The sequence below is a fragment of the Heteronotia binoei genome, chromosome 19, assembly GCF_032191835.1.
Source record: "Heteronotia binoei isolate CCM8104 ecotype False Entrance Well chromosome 19, APGP_CSIRO_Hbin_v1, whole genome shotgun sequence".
NCBI classification, from domain to species: Eukaryota; Metazoa; Chordata; class Lepidosauria; order Squamata; family Gekkonidae; genus Heteronotia; species Heteronotia binoei.
Genome location: NC_083241.1, coordinates 28,797,955 through 28,821,165, shown reverse-complemented (window position 1 = coordinate 28,821,165; position 23,211 = coordinate 28,797,955). Strand labels below are relative to the sequence as shown.

Here is a 23,211-nt window from a genome sequence, read left to right as displayed (position 1 = left end):
AGTGATCATATCAACTGGAGATTAGGACAGGAAAAATAGTTGCCTGCAGAATGGAATTGTATGCTTATGTCTTTAAGTCAACATGGTGTTGAATTGGATGACTTCCTTGTGCAAATTAAAAACGCAGCATGTCATCACATTTGTTTAACAACTGATTCATGGGGCTCTCTGCAGAAAAGACAGTTTGGTCAAAGAGACTAAAATTTGGCTCTGAAATAAAAAGCATCTGCTGTGATTTTAAAAGGTTGCAAGAAAACAAATATGCATAGGATGGAATGTGCCAGATGCTTTTTTTACCTCTGGGAGGGCTTTCCCCCCACTTTGAAAACTGGAAATGTTTCTTTTTTTACTTCTCTGTAAACTAAAAATGTGTCTGAAAGATTCTCTGGTGAATTATGGAGTTGGTCTGAACTGCAGTTGTTTCTTGGTTGAAGTCTAAAAATGGGAAAGCCGGAAACTGATCTCCAATGTGGTGTTCCACTGATCTCCGACATGGTGCTCATTCCATGTTTCCTGGCACCCGCTTGTTTTTCCCCGCCTCATTGGAGTAGGAATTACTTCAGAATATCTCAGCCTTTAGGACTGCAGTAGCACCTTTAAGACCAACAAAGTTTTATTGAAAATGTAAGCTTTCATGTTGGTCTCTGTTGGTCTTAAAGGTGCTATTGGACTCTAACTTGGTTCTTTAGGATGACAGTGAGCATCAATTTGGAAATTCCTCTCCCCACCATGCAAGGACAATTGGCTTGGAATCCCCCCAAAGTTGTGATTGTCTGCTACCCTGATGGCTGCTGTTTTGTGGTGTTGCCTGCTGCCCTATCTCAAAATTTAAAAACTGGCCCCTGGTATAATTCCTTGTTCTTGATATACTGCAATCAGGTGAAGGCACAATCCAGCAGAAGTTAAAACATTTTAATTGCCAATGTTTTCAGCGGGAGAAATTCTAAACAGGAGCCTAGTTCTGTTGAAATCAACAGGCTTAAAAGTGATTTCTTTGACAAGAGACCTTAGCTTTGAGTCTGGTGACTGTTTTTCTTTCTCCCTAAGAATGATTGTTATCTACATGACCCTTGAGTCCCTGAGGGGGGCCTCCCTTTATATCATGTGGGGAGCCTGCCCCTCCGTAACCCTGTACTGTGTTCCCCAGACCAAGGCCTAGCCATCAGCCTTCCAGTTATGACAGTTACCATACATTTAACAACACAGTCTATAAACATAGGAACAATTTCATTTGCTATGAGTAGGGTGAAAACCCCAAGTCCTAGGGCAATTGCAACCTTGCCCATCTGCCTTTAAATGTCTTACCCTTCCCAGTGTCCCACAGTAAAAGGTAAAGGTAGTCCCCTCTGCAAGCGCCAGTCGTTTCTGATTCTGGGGTGACATCGCATCATGACGTTTTCATGGCAGATTTTTTTTTTATGGGGTGGTTTGTCATTGCCTTCCCCAGTAATCTACAATTTCCCCCCAGCAAGCTGGGTACTCATTTTACCATCCTTGGAAGGATGGAAGGCTGTCAACCTTGAGCTTCCGCCGGGATCAAACTCAGGTTGTGAGCAGAGAGCTTGGACTGCAGTACTGCAGCTTTACTACTCTGTGCCGCAGGGCTCATCATTACTGTCCACAGTCAGGGACCAAAAAGTGGGAGTAGGGTCATGAATGATAGCGCAGAACTTTCAATTAAGAGTGACTTGAGAGATGTAGCTGCCTTAGTATCCTCTTTGTCTCTCCCAGTCCCCACAAGAGTTGCTCCTTTCTAGTGGCAGCTGAGTTTTTCAGATTTTTTGGGGGGGAAAGTTGACTGGCATACTGTAGAAGTGCCTTTCCCCCCCCCTTGTGACACCTTTAGTGTTTTTAAGATTGGGAAAAAATTTTCTTAATGTTGCAAGGTAAGTGTGTATGGGGGGGCAAGTGGGGAATAAATGGCTTAATTGTTAGGCCCTGAAATTTGTGGTGTTTAACTACACTGATGCCTTGCATCTAATTTTATCTTCACAGTTTTGTAATGGTTGACTGGAGAGTGTTCTTGTAAATGACTAGCTGACTAAATCTCTGCGGCTAACAGATAATAAAACTGTGTATTCGTAATCAGTAATTACAACAAGCAGCGTGTGAGCTGCAGGTGATGTTGCTTCCTGTTTAGCCAGAGCAGCTGTTCGGAAAATGCCTAAGTTGTGCTTCTGGTTATAGATGTCACAGGTAAATGCAGGGAGGAGACAATACACTGGAAGTGATGCTTCTTCCTGTTGTAGTGAGAAAGCTGTTCTGGCTGTTTTTCTGGCTGTGGGATCATGTTGCTGAAAAATATAAAGGAGAGAGAGCGAGCTGTGGTGTGTGTTGGAAGTGCATCCGTGACTTCTTAATATCCGTATTTTTGAAAGAATGAGATTGAAAATCTTAGTGGCAGGTGGTACCCATGGTACTGTGGGAATCTAGCCTTAATCTGTGGCTACTTTTGCAATTCTAGTATATTGTGTACAGACATAAAAAGGAGTCCAGTCAGTACCTTATTGACATAAAGAGATAAAAAGGAGCTGTTTGTTGTATATAGGGATAGGATTTTGGGTTTTTTTATTAATCAGTTCTAACTTTCCCTTGCACGGCCAAGTAAGATTGCCTGCTTATTATGAACCTTAATCAAAGATTATGTGAAATCTAAATTAATGGATCATGGCTGTGGCAAAAACACAAGGAGTTTATATGTGGATGAAGACATCCTTGAGTGCTTGTTAGAGGCACCAAGAGCACACTAATATAACCGATGCAACATATTTTTTTGCAGGTCTGTAGAGCTAAAATGCTAGTGGATTTTTTAAATTTATAGCATGGATTTTAATGTTTGGGACAGATTACTTTCCATCTCCACCTAGTAGTGGGTCTGAGTTGTGACTTTGTTGTTACTTCATGTGGAGAACTAGCCTTATCAACAACTGAATCACTAGTCATGGTCTTTTCACTCTAGTGTGGTTATTTTTCTATGTTCTGGGGTGGGATGGAAAGCACAATGGATTGCCTTCTAATCAAGATTCCCTTGCCTAAAGCAAAATACCTTGACAATTAGATTAGATCATACCTTCCCCACCTCCTAGTATTCATTTAGGTTCTTGAGTCTTGGAGAAAGTAGGGATTCTGAAGCAGCAGGGGATGATGGTTGGAGTGACAACAAAGGAGCGACTACAAACAGCCTTTTCTTGCACAGATTACTTGCTTATGGAAGGGGGTTGCTGGAGGTAAACAACTTCCTTTAGTGGTGGCTCTCTCTTATTCTTCTAGAGTAGCCTGTGGCATGGTTCAAACATAATGACAAACCGTGGTTTGCTGCAGGATCCTTGGTCTTGCATACGTTTCTGAAATGAATAATTTCTGGTTTCATAGTACAGAATTGCTTGCAATTTTATTTGAACCTCAAATTATGGCTTGTCCTTTTCTCCAGACCAGGGTTAAACCATGATTTAGTATTCTGGTTTAAGGGGGAAGTGAACAAACTGTAATGGGGGGGAGGTTTAGATATTGAGAACAAGCCTCAGCTTGCCATTAAAGCAGGAGCAATCAGTCTTTAAGCCTTACTGGGTGAGATGCACCCAAGCAGTTGGACAGTTGGGGGATGAATGGGCCTGATCAAAGCTGAGCAGCCCCAGCACTTTTGCAAGCCAGCATCGTAGGGATCATTCATCCCAGAACGTGTAGCCACAATAGTGACTGGTTTTGAGTTATCAGGTGCCTCCTTGGTAGGACAGGAGGGGGTAACCGGTGTACTGAATGGATGATCGGTGTAGGCACTTTTTGACAGAAGCAGACTTCTGTGGTACTTGTGGTACTGGTGGAGTTTATCTCTGCTTATTCCTGGCCACCAGCAGCCTATTGGGTACTTTCCTGATAAGTTACATGGCCTGTCTGCCCCCTATACTCAAGCAGGAAGATTCCCCCAGATTACTGCTGTAATGACAGCTCATGTCACTGGCTATGGAGTGCTATAACTTTTGTTTGGCAAGACCAGCCCCAACACCCCAGTTTCGCTCGCAGTAAGTTTTCTCCCTTTCTCACAATACAAGAACTCGTGGACACTTAATGAAATTGCTGAATAGTCAGGTAAGAATGGATAAAAGGAAGTACTACTTCACCCAAAGGAATTCACTGCCTCAGGAGGTGGTGGCAGTTTTAAGCATAGACAGCTTCAAGAGGGGATTGGATAAACAGATGGAGCAGAGATCAATCAGTGGCTATTAGCCACAGTGTATTGATGGAACTCTGTCTGGGGCAGTGACACTCTGTATTCTTGGTGCTGGGGGGGGCAACAGTGGGAGGGCTTCTAGTGTCCTGGCCCCACTGATGGACCTCCTGATGGCACCTGTTTTTTTTTTGCGGGGGGGGGGGGGTTGGCCATTGTGTGACACAGAGTGTTAGACTGGATGGGCCATTGGCCTGATCCAGCCTGGCTTCTCTTATGTCCCTTCCAGTTGCTATTTCAGTAGGTCAGTTGTTATCCTAGTTATTATCTAGTTATCCCAGTTCTTATCCTGTAGTTTTCCTAGTACTGGCTGGTATGTTAATAGAGCACCATGCTATTCTGAGGTTCATGCCAGTCAGCCACAGTAAACTTATTTTATTCAATAGTTTCTAATTATTCAGCTGCTTGAAGTAGAGCATGAAACAAATAGTGTTGGGTTCAAGTTTTCATCCAAAATAAAGGACACTGAGAGCTTCAAACTCTCTTCTTTCTCTGTCTGTCTGTCTTTCAAGCTGGTCTTATGCATTTTGATTCCTGAAACTTACCAAACAAGCAGTAGGCCTTAAAAATAACTGTCAGTTTGAGTTCCGTCATATTTAATGCGCTTAATGTTAACAAGCCTTTTTTCCAAAGAAGGTTAGAGTATCTGCCTCTGCTGCCCCAATTCCCAGTTCTACTACCTTAAAGCTAGAAGAATTCTTTCAAACTTCTTTGCCAATGGTGAGATGTAATCAACATGGCAGTGGGGTCGTCTTAAATGAATTTGTTGTATCACATAACGAAGGATAAAATAGAAGTGGTCTCTGCCATAATGACAGCCACAACTGTATTAGTATAGCAGTTGCTTAGTATATTCTAATATAGGACAGCTGGCAGAGCACAGAGGCACATCTTGGGGTGGTTCCTAAGTAGCACGTTGGTTTGTTCAACTGTATTGTGAATATTTTGATTAAAAGAAACTGTGAATCATTTTACATCCCAATCACAAGCATTTGGGCAACCATATTGATTGGCAAAGTTTGTAAAATCATTCTGGCAAGTTAAGATCCCTGCTTTCTGAAGCCTTACCTGCAGTAGGGTGGTGACCAGAGAATGGGGCTTTTGTGGTGGTGTCAGCTCTCCTTTGGAATGCCCTCCCGCTTGAGGTTTGCCTGGCCACCTCCCTTGTTTCCTTTAGGCCCCATGTCAAAACATCTCATTTTACCCAAACTTTTAATGAAGGGGTTCCATCTTCAGATGTTTTTATGGTCTGCTTCTAGCCTGAGGGTGTGTTTTATGAATATAATGTTAGGTTTCTCAATATATTAGCTGTTTTTATGCCCTTGATTGCTTTTTTAGTTGCTTGTTTGGTTTTGTTGTATAGTTTTATTTGTGAGTTGCCTTGGGCAGGTCTCTAGAGAGGCGGCAGATAAAATATTCGGAATAGGTAATATACTCAAGCATTTGTTTGCGTTCACAGCAAGCTTTAGGGTTGGACTATTGATTTGTGGGTTACAAAACAAACTGAATTGAGTGCATAGGAGATGCAATTCCTTGTTTAGGTGGTGTTTACATGGAATTGCCCTTATGTACTATATATAATCTCATGACTACATGCTTTTATTGCAAACACACTTTTAAGTATGTGGTTTAGTTCTTCAGACCATCTGCACAAAATGTAGAATGGAAGGATGATAAAGAACGTATTCTAAAGAGACACAAGAACAGAAATAGAGCTCTGCTGGATTAGACCAGTTTGAGAGGGTAGCCATGTTGGTCTGCAGTAACAGCTTGATTTGAGTCCAGTAGCACCTTAGAGAATAGCAAGATTTTCAGGGTATAAACTTTCCAGATTCAGTGCTGATGAAGTTTATACCCCAAACATCTAAATTGCTACTGGATTAAAGTCTAACTGGATTAGACCAATGTGTTTTGTAATACAGCATCTTGCTTGACACTGGCCAACCAGTTGGCTTGTAGGGCCAACAAACAGGAGAGAGAGACTTACTCTGATACCTTCTAACACTGATTTTCAGAGATTTACTGCCTCTGCAGAGTTTTGCTTTAGTCATCATGGTTAGTAACCATAGATTGGCCTCTCCTCCATGAAGTTTGTCCAAACACCTTTCGAAAAGCCATCTTTGCCTGTGGCCATCATTGTATCTACTTGAGTAGAGATGTGTTTATTTTTGTCTGTCTTCAAACCATTGCCCATCAACTCCGTTGAGTCCCCTGAGTTCCGAGAGGGAGAAAAAGCTCTTTCTGTCTACTTTTCTCCAGTCCATGCATAATTTTTATTAAAAACATCAATTGTATATGGTCTATAGAGCTCTGTGAATAAATGTATTTATTCCAGATGAGAGTTTCAAGGGTACTTGATGAGTAGGAGGGGCATCTCCATGGAGTAAGAGCAAAGGACACTAGTAACTGGAGAACTGGATGAAGAACACACGGGCAAAGAGAGGTGCCAAGTGAAGTAGGGAGGAAGCTAATGGGTCATGCACAGGTAGCCTCAAAATAGATGAGTTGTTCAGGAACCTTATGGAGAGAGGCATGCTAAAAAGAATATGATGATGATGTATAACGTCACCTAGGAAGTGATTAGCCAATCAGAGTGACTAATGAGTGGGCCCTAGAACATAAAATGTCTTTATTAAGATTGGTTAGTAATTTGCTTGATCAGACCAGCTTTGCTGATAGGGAAAGAGGCATGACTGAACAAGGGCAAGTTTGTCATTCCTGAAAAAGAAAAGATTAAAAGATGAAGAGAGTAGGAACAGAAGAATTGCTCATGCCGCTCTTCTCAGATTTTGATGTCATTTGTTCACTCTCATTGCTGAGAAATAGCAGATGATTTTCCAGACAGTTGCCTTTTTGTGCTTCTTCTGTTATTGTCTTGTTGTCCCCCCCCATCTGTTTAGATTGCAATTGCAACATAGTTCCTTTTGAAGTGTGAGCTCAGCTGACCCTGTGTGATTATCTCATGTAGAGTGCAACTGTGCCTGCCTGCCTATATCCTCCGCCTTACTCTCCTGTATTTACTCAAATGCAAAACAGTTTTTTTCCAGATAATGCCATCAAAAAAGGTGTGTGTCTTAAATTTGCATACAAGTTACAGTTACGGTACATCCAATGATAAAAATCCTTTTGAGTATAACATGTTTTGGGTGGGGATCACCTTATTCAGGGTGATGGAGTCAATACAGTATTTCCCTCACCACCCTCTCACCTGGCTAAAACTAAGGAAGTGTGGAAAGATGTTATCAATTTCATGCTACCTTTCTGATTTTTTTTCATTGCTGTGTGCATCATCATTGGTGTGCTTCCATGTATATATAATGTATAAGTTTGAATAAAAGTTTCATAACTTAAAAAAATCATTGGTGTGCTTTCCATGGCCTTTGGGAAAGAGAGAAACAAAGCCCAAGTGAATTTAGATGCTGAGAAAGCTGCCTCTGATAGAAGAAGAATATGGAGAATCACACTAAATAGCAGGAGAAGGAAGAATCTACACAAGGCCTTAGCAGGCCAGCCTCTAATTACTTTGGAGGAAGGGACTAAACCAGGTGTCCCTGCAAGAAGTAGAAGGAAGTTGCATAGCTGCAGTAGTAGTGAGCTGGGGCAGGTCTTGAGGAAGACTAATGGTAGCCCCTGCATACTCTGAAAAAGCAAAATAGTACAGCCCAGTAGCACCTTTAAGACTAACAAATGTTATTGTAGCATAAGCTTTCGAGAAACACATCTCTCTTCATCAGATGCATAGATCCTCTGGATCTGTGAAAAAGCAAAGCAAATGCTGCAGGTATAGATGCAAGCACTCCTTTCCCAGTTACCAGAATTACATAGAGTGTGTGTGGGGGAGTCTTTGAAAGACCCTGTTGCAGTACAGAACTACTACATAGCAAACTTTACATATTGTATCTAGATCAGGGTGTCAAACTCATTTGTTATGAGAGCTAGATCTGACGTAAATGAGACCTTGTCAGGTTGGGCCATGTTGGGCTGGGCTGTGTGTGTTCCTATTTAAGACTGGGTAGCAGAGATATAAACTTTGTAAAGGACACAGATCAACACAAAGATTTTTTTTTAAAAAATTAAAACATGCGTAAAACATTAGCACTTGTTGATCTTAAAGATGCTTTCTTTGTATTTCTCCCATGAGATCCAGGGAACTGGGCAAAGGAAGCTCTGGATCTTTCCTTCCTTCCTCAGGGGACCAGGATGGGGAGGAGCCTCAGCCAATAGAAGAAAGAGGTTTGGCTCAGTACTTCTGCTGTGCAATTGAGAGAGCCTGGCAAAGCAAGCTCTGCCACCCCCTTCTTGCCCAAGGGAGGAGCCTCAGCCAATGGAGAAAATAGAGGTTTTGCTCTGTAGCTCTTGTGCGATTGAGCAAGCCTGGCAGAGCAAGCTTTGATACAGAAGGGAGCAAGAGGGAGGGAAAAGGAAGGTGACAACACCCAGTTGCTTGGGGGCCTGATTTTGCCCCTGGGCCATATGTTTCACACCCCTGATCTAGATAGTGGTAGCATTTCATTGTATAAAACATTAGCAAAAAAAAAATATTAAAACGCCTTTTCTTGTAACCTGGAATTGTTTGAAGATTGTCATTTAGGTGGCCTTAACTGAGCCGCTCCTAGATTGCCTCAGTCATTCTCTCCCCCCCCCCCCTTCACATCTACTGTATGGTGAGAGTGGCTGATCCTTTTAGAGTGTTGTTTCTAAACGTGAAATGCACTTGAAATGCTCTGTGTATTTTTTAATGGTGGAAGCACAGACAGCAAATGGAGTAAAAGGCAGGTGGATTGTAGGAAGTGTACATTATTTTAAAATTACGTTATTGAATATCAGATTACTTGTGGAATACAGATGCACTAGAGTGCTTGTAACAGCTGGGTAGATAATACAGACCTGTTTGCAGGGTGTGCACATATAAATGCTAAAGGTAATCCTCCGTGCAAGCACCAGTTTCCGACTCTGGGGTGATGTTGCTTTCACGTTTTCATGGCAGACTTTTTGCGGGGTGGTTTGCTATTGCCTTCCCCAGTCATTTACACTTTACCCCCAGCATGCTGGGTACTCATTTTACTGACCTTGGAAGGATGGAAGGCTGAGTCAACCCTGAGCAAGCTACCTGAACCCAGCTTCCACCGGGATTGAATTCAGGTCATGAGCAGAGCTTGGACTGCAGTACTGCAGCTTACCACTCTGTGCCACGGGGCTGGCTTAATAGCAAAAGTACTGGGCCACTTTACCTTCTGGCTAATTCAGTGCTGGTTGAGGTCAACAAGGAAGTGGGTAGGTGGATTTTGACATGTCTTTGGCCCCTACCCAGCTGTGGCCTCATTGGCTGCTCCAAGTCCCTTCTCTGGGTTGCACCTTTCACATCGGATGTTAGCAGCAGCTGGTCCTGTGCAGTGAGAAAGGTGGCCTGTTCCCTTGTATATAACTGCCTGGCCTCTCTTATGCCAAGCCACCCTGAGGACAACTTCCTTGTGTACTATGCAAAGTCTCACTCCTTTAACTTAGGTTCCTTCTTCCTCCAAACCTCTGTAGTCAGTCATCCCTGCTGCTTCCAACTGTGAGGTGGCAGCTGATTCTGACTTACCTGTTGATGCCAACTAGGGCATCTCCTCTGTCCCTTTGCATTAATTGATCCCTTCAAAGGCTTAGCTCTGTGAGGAGGGTTTCCAGAAGGTTGGTCTAGTCCACTGGATTCTGCTGGTAGGGTTGGCAATAGATGTTAATTTTAGTTTTAAAGCTAAAGAAACCATTATTCTTTCTGTTTTTAAAGCGGGACTGGAGGACAGATTCTTTGGTAGCTACTAGCGAACTTAGGAGGACGGTGGAAGATAGAAGGGCTTGGTGTGATGTGGTCCATGAGGTCACGAAGAGTCAGACTTGACTGTGCGACTGAACAACAAGAACAGCAAGCCCTAATGACAAAAGGGGACCTCCACATTCAGAAGCAGTAGATGTGAGGCAGGAAACAATATTATGGGAAGGCCTCTGCGTGTTCAGGCTTCCAAGGCAACTGATGTTGAGGTTTGTGTGAAACAGGATGCTGGACTAGGTGGACCACTGATCTGATCAGTAGGGCATTACTTAGCTTCTTGTGTTAACCTGAAATCACTATTGCATTGTTTTCTCTGCATCTGTTGACCCCAACACTGAAAGAGTTCAGGTCTCAAAGTATGTACTTGGAAAAAGACTTTTGGAAGTTTTGGTTTCACTGGAAGTAAGAATTAAAATATATTTCTGACCCTGGGTGTGTGTCTTATGACTATTTGCAGTGAAGGACCTTACCTCCTTCCTACAAGGCAAGGATACCTATAACAGCTGTACAAAATTAATATGGTCTTATGTTTCCCTGTCTATTTAGGAATGGAGAAGTAAGCTGTGCTAATGTATCAATATAAGCACTCATTGTGAGGTTCAGAGTAAGTGGGGTGAGATGGAGACCCAGTTATGGCACATAAAATCCAAGGGCTGGGAATGAATTTGGGTGTTGAGGACTAGAACGCTTCAGAAACTGACCAGGGGGCGGGGTAAGAAACACATTTTTTAGCATTAATTTTTTTAAAAAGGTCTGCTCTCTTTTGAACTTTAACCATCTCCTACTTGATCAACCTCTGTCCTGATCCAGTCTGTTTTGCCTGTTTATATGAGCATATATGGTACATGCTGAATATTCTGTTTAAGAAAAACTGGGCAGCTTTCTGAACCCACTCAGTTGCATAAGTACATTTATGTGATTTTCTCCTTTTTTGCCGTTTTTTTGTGTGTAACACAAAAGCTTATACCTTGAATAAAACTTCGTTGGTCTTAAAAGTGCTACTGGAACTCTTACGTTATTCTGTTGCTTCAGACCAACATGGCTACCCACCTGGATCCATTTTCTCCTGTATTGTTTCTCCGTCGACCTGTCTAGAATGTGCAGCTCATTAAGCATAAATAAATGTTAAATGTAGACACACTTCCTAGGAAATCAGAAATAACTGATGTTTCTCATCTTTTTGCCATATTGTACAAATCAAATCCATCTTGATTTCTGTCTTGATTTCTGAATGCTGCTTTTGGTATTTGTGTGTGTGTTAAAAGTAATGGGGATTTGTATATCTTTTATTATTTGAACGGTATTAATAGCAACTCTTGGTGCCATATTTAGTGGCTCTGGCTACTTGTTGTTCTGCTGTTCTTTCCTCTCAAATTGCCCAAACACAGCTGGGTTCACAAGAGGAGAAAGGAAAACATGATACTACTGCCAAACAGACAGGAAACTGTAGTAGACCTTGTGAGCGGTGAAGGGCTTAAGCACGCCTTCCATCCAATCAGCTGTGAGTTCTGTTGCTATGTGCACTCTTACTCTGCCTTCTTTGTGGGGGAGAAAAATGTCTTGCACGGAGAGGCTGAGTATGCACCCAAAGCCGAACATTTTTCTTCTAGCCACTGCAGACATCTGGATCCCTGAAACACTGGCTGTGTAGTCAGTCCAGTTGCTGCCAGTAAACAACTTTTTCCGCAACAATCCCAGTATGGTTTACAGCGGAAACAAAGGGCTGCATATAGAAGGTGTGTAACTGAAAGAATTTAGTAATTCTAAGATACTGAAATACCTTTTAAGTTGTTTATGAACCTGAATGTTTCCTTTGGTAGAACTGGCGTTAAGCTCGTACGGGCTACCGTTTCTTCTTGTCTGCATGTCACTAGTAAACAAAGATAATTTCCATTTAACTGTTTTGCGACTTGCAATGACAAAATGATGTTAGAAACAATTCTGAATTGTTGATTCTGGACAGAGGGGGAGGAGGAATAATAGGCAAGAAAAAAGTGAGCTGCTGTCTCTCAAAAATACTCTTTTTTTAATAATGAAAAATGGTCAGTGGAAGGTGCTGAAGTTAATGTTTTGGTTATTGAGTAACTGTGTTAATAATTCCGTAGTTATAACTTGAACCATGAACAGTTTAACATAACGCTGTTACATACTAAGTTTAAATTCTACATAGTTCCATGTTTTCTTTCCTATAGTTATTCTAGTGGTAAAACTAGGGAAATAAATGTTTTTCAGAATAATTTGTGTCAAAATCTGTTGGTCTCTACCCCCACTGTGACACAGCAGTGATGTATGCACAATATCCACTTTAATGTTACCATAGAAAAGCTTTCTTATAGCCATATATATTGTTTGCTTTTGTTGTTTACTGTAAAAACAAAAGACTTGGCTGACAGTGCTTCTTTTGTGTTCTTTTTTCCTCCGTTACATAGGTCAAAGTTCTTTCAAAACACAAGGAAATTATTACAGTACTTTCATTCGTTATAATAGCAAAGATCATCACAGCATTATCTGTCTTTTGTCATTTATTTATGCTTAAGCTAAGGGCAAAGAAAGGTTATGCAAATAGCAACCAGCTGTTTGGCTACCTGAAAACTAATTTAAAGTTGGAAGTGGACACACCATTGTCCTTCCACTTGACAACATCAGCCCTTTTCAGGTCTCCGTCTATGTGGTGTTTACTTGTAAAGAGTGGGGGATAGGGAGAGGGATTGTGCCTTCTGGCTCTGCATATGTGTACTGGCTCTTCTGCCTGATTGGGACCCTACTTCTTGCAGTGTTCCTGATCATATGGAGGAGCCCACATACTTAAGGTCTCCTTGCAGACATTTAATAATAATATTTAATTTATGTCCCGCCTTCCCCGCCGAAGCAGGTTCAGGGCGGCTGAACATGTATACATTGGGGTGGAGCCAGCAGGTGTAGTCTTGTTCCCCTCCATGTATATTGCACTTGTGGATGAGCATCTGAAGAGGGCTCTTGTGAGATGAAGTTTTGAAGAAATACAAGGTTCTAATAGGAGACATTAACTCAGTTGATGTGCATCTCTCAGTAGCTGTGAACTTCTAGATTTTCTGTCCCATGTTGCCATGTCCCAAGAGTGCAGAAGGACACCCTGACCTGGATAGCCCAGGCAAGTCCCATCTCGTCAGATCTCAGAAGCTACACAGGGCTGACCGTGGCAAGTATTTGGACAGGAGACCTCCAGAGAATACCAGAGATGGGAGGTAGAGGCAGGCTATCATGCCTTTTCTCTGAATGTCCTCCATGCCTCAGCAGGAGTCATCAGAGGTAGCCATGACTTCAGGCATGAGGGCACAAACACACTCAAGCACACAAACACAAATGCAGACTTTTTAAAAAATGAGTGGAGAAGAACATACTCGTTTTGTATGCTTTTTCACAGTCCTAGTAAAATGTTGTGTTTTATAAGCATATTGTTGTAGTGAAGGATAGCATAAGTGATTGAAGAAATACATTGCTTAGGTACATCTTTTCAAGTTATCCAGCACTCTGGATAAGCAGCCTAAAGCTCTCGTTACAGCTCTACATACAGTATTTTTCAGTTTGGTCTCTGGAAATGGAATGCTCGACATGCTCATCAAGAAATTGCTGATAGTTTCCTGCTGCATAGAAGATTATGAGAAATTGGGAGTCTGTAGTCCTTCTCTCTGCAGCCATGGCCCTCCTAAAAGTTCTTCCTGGAGCTCACAGCAGACACGTGGTGTGTCCATGCTTGCAGCGGCACCTCTGTTCCCTTTGGTGGAAGGTGCAACTGTGTACATTTATTCCTTTAAGTGCACAGAGCTACCTCTTCCATGTAAGCGATTGGAGAGACACATTTGAATGTGAACTCCATGTGTATGTCACAGTGCATTCAGGTCTCTTGATTATAGCAACAATGTCTTTGTAAGTAATATTGATATGGGCTGTCTTGTTTCAAATGTATGTGTACACAAATAAAATAATGTGTGCGTGTGTGTGACGTGTGTGTGTCTTTCTCCTTATCTGAGAAACTTGGGAAGTCTTACTGGCTAACATAGAAAGGGGAGGCTCTGTCTCCTAGTGAGTAAAAATACTGCTGAGGGATACCTCATAACAAAACATGAATACCTGTTCATGCTTGCCCCCCCCCCCCTTGGTCAAAATTGGTTAAGAGTTCAAATGATGCATACTGAAGACCAAGCAGCCTAATTCATAACTTGCCCTTTTCTTTGTCTTTTATTGCTAGCTATGGGTTCTAATTTATGTTTTGTGATTATTGGCTGCTAAATTAATTGAACCTATTGTATTAGTGGTTGATTAATTGGGGAGAGGAATTAACTTGGGTTGGGATTGTTATTTGAATTAATTAGCTATTGAGAAATTTGAGTTATTGGCGAATTAAGTTGGGGAGTATAAATTAGTGAGTGGCTGGGGCTTAGAATTTAATTGGCCATTTGGGGTAAATTGATTATTATTAGGTAATTAAATATATTGAAATTAAGAGGGGTTTTAGAATTAACCATTTAGGGGAGGGTAATTGGCAGAGGCTGATAGATTGACTGGGGAGGGTGTTCTTAGTTAGCAAGGGCAGGGAGAAAAGAAAGCAGAAACTAGAATACAGGATTGTAGCAGGGCATCCTATATATTGGTCTGAGGCGACTGCGGAGACAAGTGGACGGATGACTGGCTTGGGGATCCCAGTACTCCTGGGGAGGAGAAGGTATGATGGTGGGAACAGACATAAATGTAAGGGAAGGCGGCTGAGACATGAAGATGCTCGGCCCCCTTCCAGTCTGCATCCCATCCCAACGGTGACACGTGGTGGGTCAGGTTGAATTACTCGCCTCCGTCACTGGTGTTATGCAATGCCAGGTCCATAAATAATAAGATCTCAGTCCTTCGGGATTTCCTGGTTAAACAGGATATGGAACTGGCATGCGTGACTGAGACCTGGGTGCATGATGGGGAGACGGTAGCCGCCCCCCCCCAGAGTAGCCCCCCCAGGGTACTCAGTCTTTCACCAGTCACAGACTAGCAGGCAGGGGAGAGGTGTGGCCCTATTCATACGGGAGGCTTACTCCTTTCGGGCTCTCCCTACTCCAGAGATCAATGGCATTGACTGTGCGGGTCTGAAGTGGGATGTTGGAGAGGATTTGGCTATCTGGCTGGTGTACCGACTGCCTAACACACCAGCTAGCGCCTTATCATCCCTGATGGAGGCTGTAACAGGCTGGGCATTGGAATACTCAAGGCTGTTAATCTTGGGTGATTTCAGTGTCTATGCCAATGATGCGAACTCCAGTCAGGCGATGGAACTAGTGTCATCCTTGACTACGCTGGGACTCCCTCAATTTGTAACAATGCCCACACATCAGGCTGGGCGCATGCTGGACTTGGTCTTTGCATCGGGGGTTACGGTGGACCAAATTACTGCAGATGCAGTGCCATGGTCGGACCACTGTGTCCTGAAGGCCTGTATGGATGTGCCACCCCAAACCCGTTTAGGCGGCAAGCGTATTTTAGCTCACCCACGGAACCTAATGGACCCAGTACGGTTATTCGGACTCTTACAACTGCCACAAGGCAGACCAAATTGTAGGGAATTGGACATTGGCTGTGAGGCTTTTGCAACCTTCTTCGCAGATAAGGTCTCGTTGCTCCACCACGACCTCCATGCCACAGTTGAAACAGTATGCAAGCTCGAGGCTCCATGCCTGTTTTCTGGATCAGCTTTAGACAGTTTTACAACACTTAGCCTGGAGGAAGTTGACAGAATTCTCTCTACTGTGCACCCAACAATGTGTGATTTGGACCCTTGCCCATCCTGGCTGATTAAAGCATGCCAGGTAGAGCTTCGATATGCTATATGGGATATTAGATCCCTCTCTGAGGGGCTCTTTCCAAGGTCCCTCAAAGAGGCAGTAGTCCACCCCCTCTTGAAAAAACCAACATTAGACCCGGCCAAATTGGCACACTACCGGCCGGTCTCGAATTTACCCTTTTGGGGTAAAATTATTGTGAGGGCAGTTGCACTGCAGTTAGAGTTTTCTGGAGGACGCTTCCATCCTAGACCCACACCAGTCCGGCTTTCACCCGGGTCATGGGACAGAGACAGTGCTGGTTGCCCTGGTGGATGATCTCCAGTGGCATCTGGATCGAGGTGGTTCGGCAGTGCTGATGTTGTTGGACCTGTCGGCGGTGTTCGACACGGTCAGCCATCAGTTGCTGATCCACCGCGTTGCTGACGCAGGGATTCAGGGGTTGGCCCTGCAATGGCTCTCCTCTTTTCTCTTCGGTCGGGGACATAGGGTAGAGACATCTACTTAATTGTGGAGTGCCTCAGGGGGCGGTGCTCTCACCGATGTTGTTTAATACCTATATGCGCCCCCTTGCCCAGATTGTCCGGAGATATGGGCAGGGTCTATCTATCTACTGATGGATGGCCGGCCGGGCTCTGCCCCAGAAAATTTAGTCCTGGCGTTGCAAGCTGTGGCAGGGTAGCTTAGGCTGAGTCATCTGAAGCTGAATCCGATGGAGACAGAGGTCCTTTGCCTGAGTCGTGGTGGTCTGGGAAGGGAAATCCCTCGGCCAGCTTTTGATGGGGAGCCACTGATATTGGCACCCAAAGTCAGAAGCTTGGGGGTGCTGCTGGAGCCCACATTGGCAATGGAGGCCCAGATAGCAGCTACTGTGAAATCCGCCTTCTTTCACCGTAGGCTGGTACGACAGTTGGTCCCCTTCCTTGAGCGCAGTGACCTGGCAACTGTGATCCATGCAATGGTCACCTCAAGATTAGACTACTGCAATGCCCTCTACATGGGGCTGCCCTTGTCTCATATCCAGAAACTGCTGGTGGTGTAGAATGTGGCAACCAGGCTGTTATTGGGTCTCTCTATATGGGAGCACATACAGCCAAGGCTGTGGGAACTGCACTGGCTGCCAATAGTATTCTGGATTCGCTGCAAGGTGCTGGTTATCACCATTAAAGCCCTATATGGCTGAGGACCTTTCTACCTTAGGGACCGTCTCTCCCCACATGTTTCCCAGAGGGTACTCAGATCTGGAACGCAGAACTTGTCAATCCCCGGGCCGAGGGAGGCGAGACTGAAGGCTACCAGAGAAAGAGCCTTCTCAGTTGCGGTCCCTCACTGGTGGAACCAACTTCCAGAAGAAGTAAGGACCTTGCGGGACCTTGCTCAGTTCTGCAAGGCCTGTAAAGCAGTCCTATTTCGACTTGCCTTTAGCTGAATTATAGTATAAGTAGATGCCCAACATCGCTGAACTTAATGAAATCAACACTAGCATCAAAATTGTTTTAAATTGTTTTAAAATTATCTAATTGGTATTAATTAATTGTTAAAACTTTAATTGTTTATTTACTGTTGTATTGTTTTAGTTTGACTGTTGTGAGCCACCCTGAGCCTGCTTTGGCGTGGAGGGTGGGATATAAATCTAAGAAATAAATATCTTCCCCCTCCAAACATTTTGTTGACTTCTAAATGTTGAATCTATGATTAACTCCCCCCCTCTCTTTTCATCACTGTGTTAATGGAGGGGCACAACGATAAGTTTTTTAGTAAGCAAATTTGTTTCTTAACAGTTTCTAAAATGTAATATGAAGTAAGTCTTGCTGATTTCAGGAATTCGTTTATTTTTGCTGGCTGATACGATGCTTATGCTGGTTATCTAATTCCCATAGAGTTGGAAAGGAGATCAAGGCCAAGTCCTTCTGCCTTGAGGCAGGACATCTGTAGCTAAACTATCCATGACAGATGGCTCCCAACTTTCCCTTGAAAATCCAAGGAAGGAAATCTTTGTCTCAAACGACAATAGGATTCTAATATTTTTATTCTAGTGCTGAGTTCCCCTTAGGTTTAGGAGTGCCATAGTGGTTATCTTAATTCAAAGCACAGAAGACAGGTTCATTTGCTTTTGTTGTCATTAATGGATCAGGCAGACAATAGGGAAAAACTAAACAAAAAAACCTGAAAATTTTGGAACTTGCTAAAGGCCTCGCTGCACTATAATCGACTTATGCAGAGACTCCATCCAACAAAATAATTGTGCAGAAGAGTGCCAATCTAAAAATAAAAATTGTTGGTATATCTTTAGCTTAATCTGTTTTAAGCATACCTGGTACATCAGCCTTTGCTCATAGGATTTGTCTTCTAGATGTTCCTTTTATCTTTGTACTCACCTAAGAATTTTTTCCAGCATAGTCAACAATCCTGTAGGACATATATACTCAGAACTGAACAGTGTTAGGACTGCACCCAGTGTTCAAGTGGGGCCTTTAAGGACACACTGGAACTTAAAAAAAAGAAAAAAAGCTTTTGGAGGAGAAAGCTTTGTGGTTGTGGTTTGCAGCTCTTTTCAGTGCTTTGAACCCAACTCCCCCAGCTTTACCTGAAAGATACCATCACTACGCCAGCAGTTCTCTTTTGCCCAGGGGTGTCCTGCAGTGTGAGGTCAAACAGACCCTCAGTGCAGGGTATATGTTTGTTGCTTCCATTTTCTCCTACCAGTTGATCAATGCTGTCTGGTTGCCAGTGCTTTGAAAAGAGGAGGAAGGGGCTCCTGATCTATCTTCACCTGTAGAAAGTGTGCAGCTATGCAGGTTATTTCTTTTCTTTTAATCCCACAGCATTTCTTTTTGTTCTGTCTGTGGGGGGAAGTCCACAAACAGATGTCTGAATCCATTTTCAGCTCCATCAAGCTTATTTAGTGCATAGATGTAGTTAGTGCATAGATGTATATGCGACTTGCTCGCATTAGTTGATCTAATGTAGAGACTGCATTAGCGCTTGTATTCTGCCCAATTCACAATGTTCTAGCTCCAAACAGAATGATTTAAGAATCTTGGGCCTTCTTGTGGCAGTTGAGTGATACATTTTTGACTTATAATTGAGGGAACTTGAAGAACTTGGACGTCATTAAATCAAGTTTCAATGCTCAGATAGTTTTGGCTTCTCCCCTGTGGAGATGATGCTGTGTTTCTCTATTCACTTCTCATTATTGAATAGAGGGTTTTTTAAAAAAAAATTACAATCTGCTATGAGAGTAAATATTCAACAGGTTTTGCAAATTCTAGTACGACTTGTGCATATCCTATAGTGCTATTCTGTCCAAAGAGAGGTAGACCCCCCTCCAAGAAGTTTGAAAATCTGTGGAAGCAGTTGCTTGGTTAAACTTTGACTCATATATCAGGATGTTGTCACAAGATAAAAGTCCTGAATTCCCATCAGGATACTGTAGTCAGCTTGTTGTACACAGAGCTTTGTTAAGCAGAAAATACTACAAACATGGGGGTCAGTCATGAAGATGTGAAGAGCAATGCTGTAAGATATGAAAGGGAGCGCAGGGATGAAACTGCTGCTTTGTGAAGATACCTGTGATAGGGATTTGGACCTCCCCAAACCAAACAGTTGTTGGTTGAACCACTTCAAGCCAGAGGTCACATGTAGATATATATGTAAAGAGCTGTTCCCTGTGTAATCTAGGGTGGGGTTTTGCATTTTTTTGTTTCTTTTGCTATAATGTATTTACCCTCGGGGGAAGGGGGGACAAGTTTGTATGTATGACCAAAATAGAACATGAAAAATAAGTACTATCTTTAAGAAAATGTTGCTGCATGTTTAGAAGTACACTCATCACTTTTTCATACATGCACCCAATTAATTTTTTGCCAACTTAATTGGGTCAAGAAATGGTTCTGCTAGTTTGTAGCCATGCTGACTGAATGGCGCTTTCAATTTCATTAAGACCATTTCCCAGACTAGGTTTGCGGCATTTTTTAAAAAGCACCTTAAAAAAAGAAATCGGTTGTGAAACTAGAGTTGTTTAAACATGCAAATAGTGCATAAAAATGGAGGGGGAGAGAAGGGTGGCTCTATACCTGGAGCAGGGGGAAGGGGCAAGTCTGATAATCTGTGGTGGAACCTTTGTTCAAACGTATCTGCCTGATGCATTGTAAATGGAGGGAGGAGACTGGGCTCGCTTTTGAGTAGGGAAAAACAACATAGTGGTTCCTGTTTGGCTGCATGCGCTGCTTCCCATGTTTCCTTGGTTAAAGCATTCCAAGATGGCCTGGGTGGAAAGGAACAATGTTCTTAACAGGCAGCCTTTAGCTGGTTCTTCACAGCTGGGGACAGAAAATCTTCAGGCTTATTTGTCCCACAAATCTGGAGTTAGATAGAGAATGTGGATTGTATTCATGGTGCAAGAGGTTCTGCACGGGGTGCACATCGGTTCTGCTCTTACTGCTGTGAGACTTCACTTAGCCGCAAGGCTTTGAGAATCCTAGCTTTTAAACAAACATGTTTTAGGCAGAATTTTTAAAAGGAGGTATGAAGGAACAACACTTCTCCACAGCAAGTTTTGAGTTAAGTTGGGAGATGTAAATGCCTGGTTAGGAGGTGGCAGAAAACAAAGAGATCCTGTCTTTGCAGCAGCTGGGTTAGATGAGTTAGGTTGAGACAAAATAGGTTACTCAGTCCATCCAGTGAGCTTCACGATTGGCACAAGGATTTGAATCTAGATTAGGAGTGGGCACTAATCAACAAATGAACTGCAATTTGTACTTAAAAGGGCCGATTTGTGGTTCATTACAAATTGGTTTGGCAAATGGTGCTGTGCACAAAATAAAAATGAAATGGCTTGTTTTTTAGGTGGCTTGTCTATGTCATTATTGGTTCTTTATCATAAAGTTTTTCTCCAAATGATAGTGCATCCTCCTGCCAATGCTCCCAGCATGATAACGTCACTTCTGGGTGATGCCATTTTGGCACACCGGCACTTCCTAACCCTCTCGGGCAGTTCCACGCCTTCCTGAACCAAACGAACCACAATTTGTTCAGAAAATAAAAACACAAACCGAACCACCAAATTGGGCAGACCAATGAACATTTTCATGCTCTGTGCCCATCCCTAATCTAGATCTCTTGGGGTCTAAGTCCAAGAACACAGTTTCTGAGAAAAGTTTTTCTGTAAATGTAGCTGTAAATAGTGGCTCAGTTGCAAAGTGTTTTTGTTATCTCAGTGGTGTAAGAACTGCAGCAAAGCTGCCTCCTCTTGTATCCTGGAGTAATTTGAAAAACCTGGCCCAGTGCAGGAACAGCTGACTTCACAAACTGCATCAAAGGCTGTTTTCCAAGGGTTGATGCCCTTTCTGCAGTCATAAGTGTGTGTATGAAACCGGTGTGATAACAATGAAATGTAAGGAACAGGATTATAGGTCTGTAAAGTTTAGGATTGCGTGTCTGGCTTTTAGAGAACAAGACTTTGAGAACTCTGTTTCCTGTATGTGTGGGTTCCTTCTCTGAATTAAGCCTTGTGGGACTAGTGGAGCTTGGGAGGGGAGAATTGCAGCCCCCTCAGACCCAGAACAAGGCAAGGGCTTTCCAATCTCAGTGGAAGTATGGGCATGTTGTAGTTATTTTATTGCACAAGGAATAATGATGCTGCAGAGGAATTTAGAACTAATGCCCACTGTGGGGAAGAGATTCCTGAAGACGCTTGCAGCACAGCCATTCTGCATAAATATTATTTAGCTGGCAGCAAAACGCATCAGGAAAAACATTTGGTTTATGCCATAGCCATAGTTGTTCTATGTATTTTACCTTCCCAAGGAACACGAGTACTCACTCTGTGTTTAGGGACAGTTTCTCTCCGTCCCTCCCTGACCATGCATTCAATTTAATATTTATTTAGATCCAGTGTCATTGTGATTTGGGCTCCTTTCTCTTTACCTATTCAAGGATGGAAGAATGAAACGTGATTCGGAAAGCTCATGCAGCTGTTAATTTGTCTGACTTGCAGGGCAGACTGGTGGGGGTTACCTTGGAGCTGTGTATTTTGAGCTGTGAATCCCGGCCCTTAGAAAATGTGTGCTAAGAATACACAGCACAGGGTGTTACAAAACACACAATAACTCCTCTTCAGAATAGGCTTGCAACTGGGATAACCCTCGGGGACCACAGGGGTGAAACTAGGTCAGAGCTGGGTAAACACACTACTGTAGATCAGCCTACTAGATTGTGCTGAATGTTCCTCTGAAAAATTTACCGTTGTGTATTTCTGCTTTTTGTTTTATGTTTTCTGTCTCATTGTGTCATGTTGGACAAATGTTAATAAATTAGCAAGAATTAAACAAAATCTATTAGAAGCTTATGCTGGTTAAATTTTAAATGTGTTAGGTGAACAGATGAGAAAAGTCTAATAAGCCATTGTGCTTGTCTGTTTTCTAATTGAAAATAGAAGGATGTGGAAGGTACTGGTTAGGTGTGTTGGAGAAAACAACCTCTTTGTCAGTTTTGATTTTTTAAATGTACCTTTTAGTAGGTCTAAGCATGTTTACCTGAAACTAACTCTATGAGCTAGACAAGCAAGTGTTCTTATATAGCTCTCTTGATCTGTGCCCATATATATTTAGCCCTCTTGATCTCAGAGGGAGCCTATAGCTTTCACTTGAACCAAATAAGGGGCAAGAATGTTTTTAAGGGTCAAAATTAGACTAAACCATTCTGGCAGCATTTTAGCATTTGATTTAATGAGTGTGTGTTGGGAATCCCTTTGCAATACAGTTTCAGTAAAATGTTGCAAGTTTACATTCATGACAGTCTATGCTGGGATATGAGTTTTTAAGCTGTGCAAAGCGAAGATTGATAGTCTACAGTATTTAAAATAGAACCTCTCAAATTTCATTCGTTGACTGTGAGTCCTTGCTCTCACTCTGGGATTCAACATGTCAGATACCTTGATTAAAAAACAATACATTGTACCTAAACTGAGGTTTCAATTGCTGCCTTTCCCTGTTGGACGAAACCTAATTCCTGGTGAAAGTGTCTTTTCCTGCCCACTGAACTCCCCACCCTCTAACCCCCCCCCCCCAAAAAAAATCCCTCACCCATGTTTTGCCTTCCAAACTAATACGAAGGAAAACAAATATCAGAATTAACCCTTTGTTTTAAAATGTGTCTGAAATGTTGCATTTGAAGGGTGGCTTCTGGCCTGTCAAATGGTGAGAAAGCAGTCAGACTTCGTTGAGTGTGTGTATTTTTCATGGTGCGAAAGAAAGAATAACCCAGAACCAAAAACTCAAGGGTGTCAAAGATGTGGCCCGTGGGCCACAACTGGCCCACACAGGGCTTAAATCCATCCCCTCCAAGCAACTTTATTCTTCTGCTTCTTTTCC

At 42.8% G+C, this 23,211-nt stretch overlaps 1 protein-coding gene across 2 annotated transcripts in view; it reads left to right on the top strand.

Annotated features, from left to right (window-relative positions):
• The window catches only part of ATOSA (atos homolog A), a 58,325-nt gene that overhangs the window by 3,683 nt on the left and 31,431 nt on the right, over window positions 1–23,211 (top strand). Inside the window, exon 1 of one of the 2 annotated variants that reach the window (XM_060259730.1) lies at window positions 11,576–11,773. The exons of the other annotated variant lie outside the window; for it this stretch is intronic. Within the exon in view, the coding sequence (XP_060115713.1) occupies window positions 11,737–11,773 (37 nt within the window). The 5' untranslated portion in view covers window positions 11,576–11,736. Of the gene's footprint in view, window positions 1–11,575; window positions 11,774–23,211 lie in introns of those variants that run through there. 2 annotated transcript variants of the gene reach the window in all.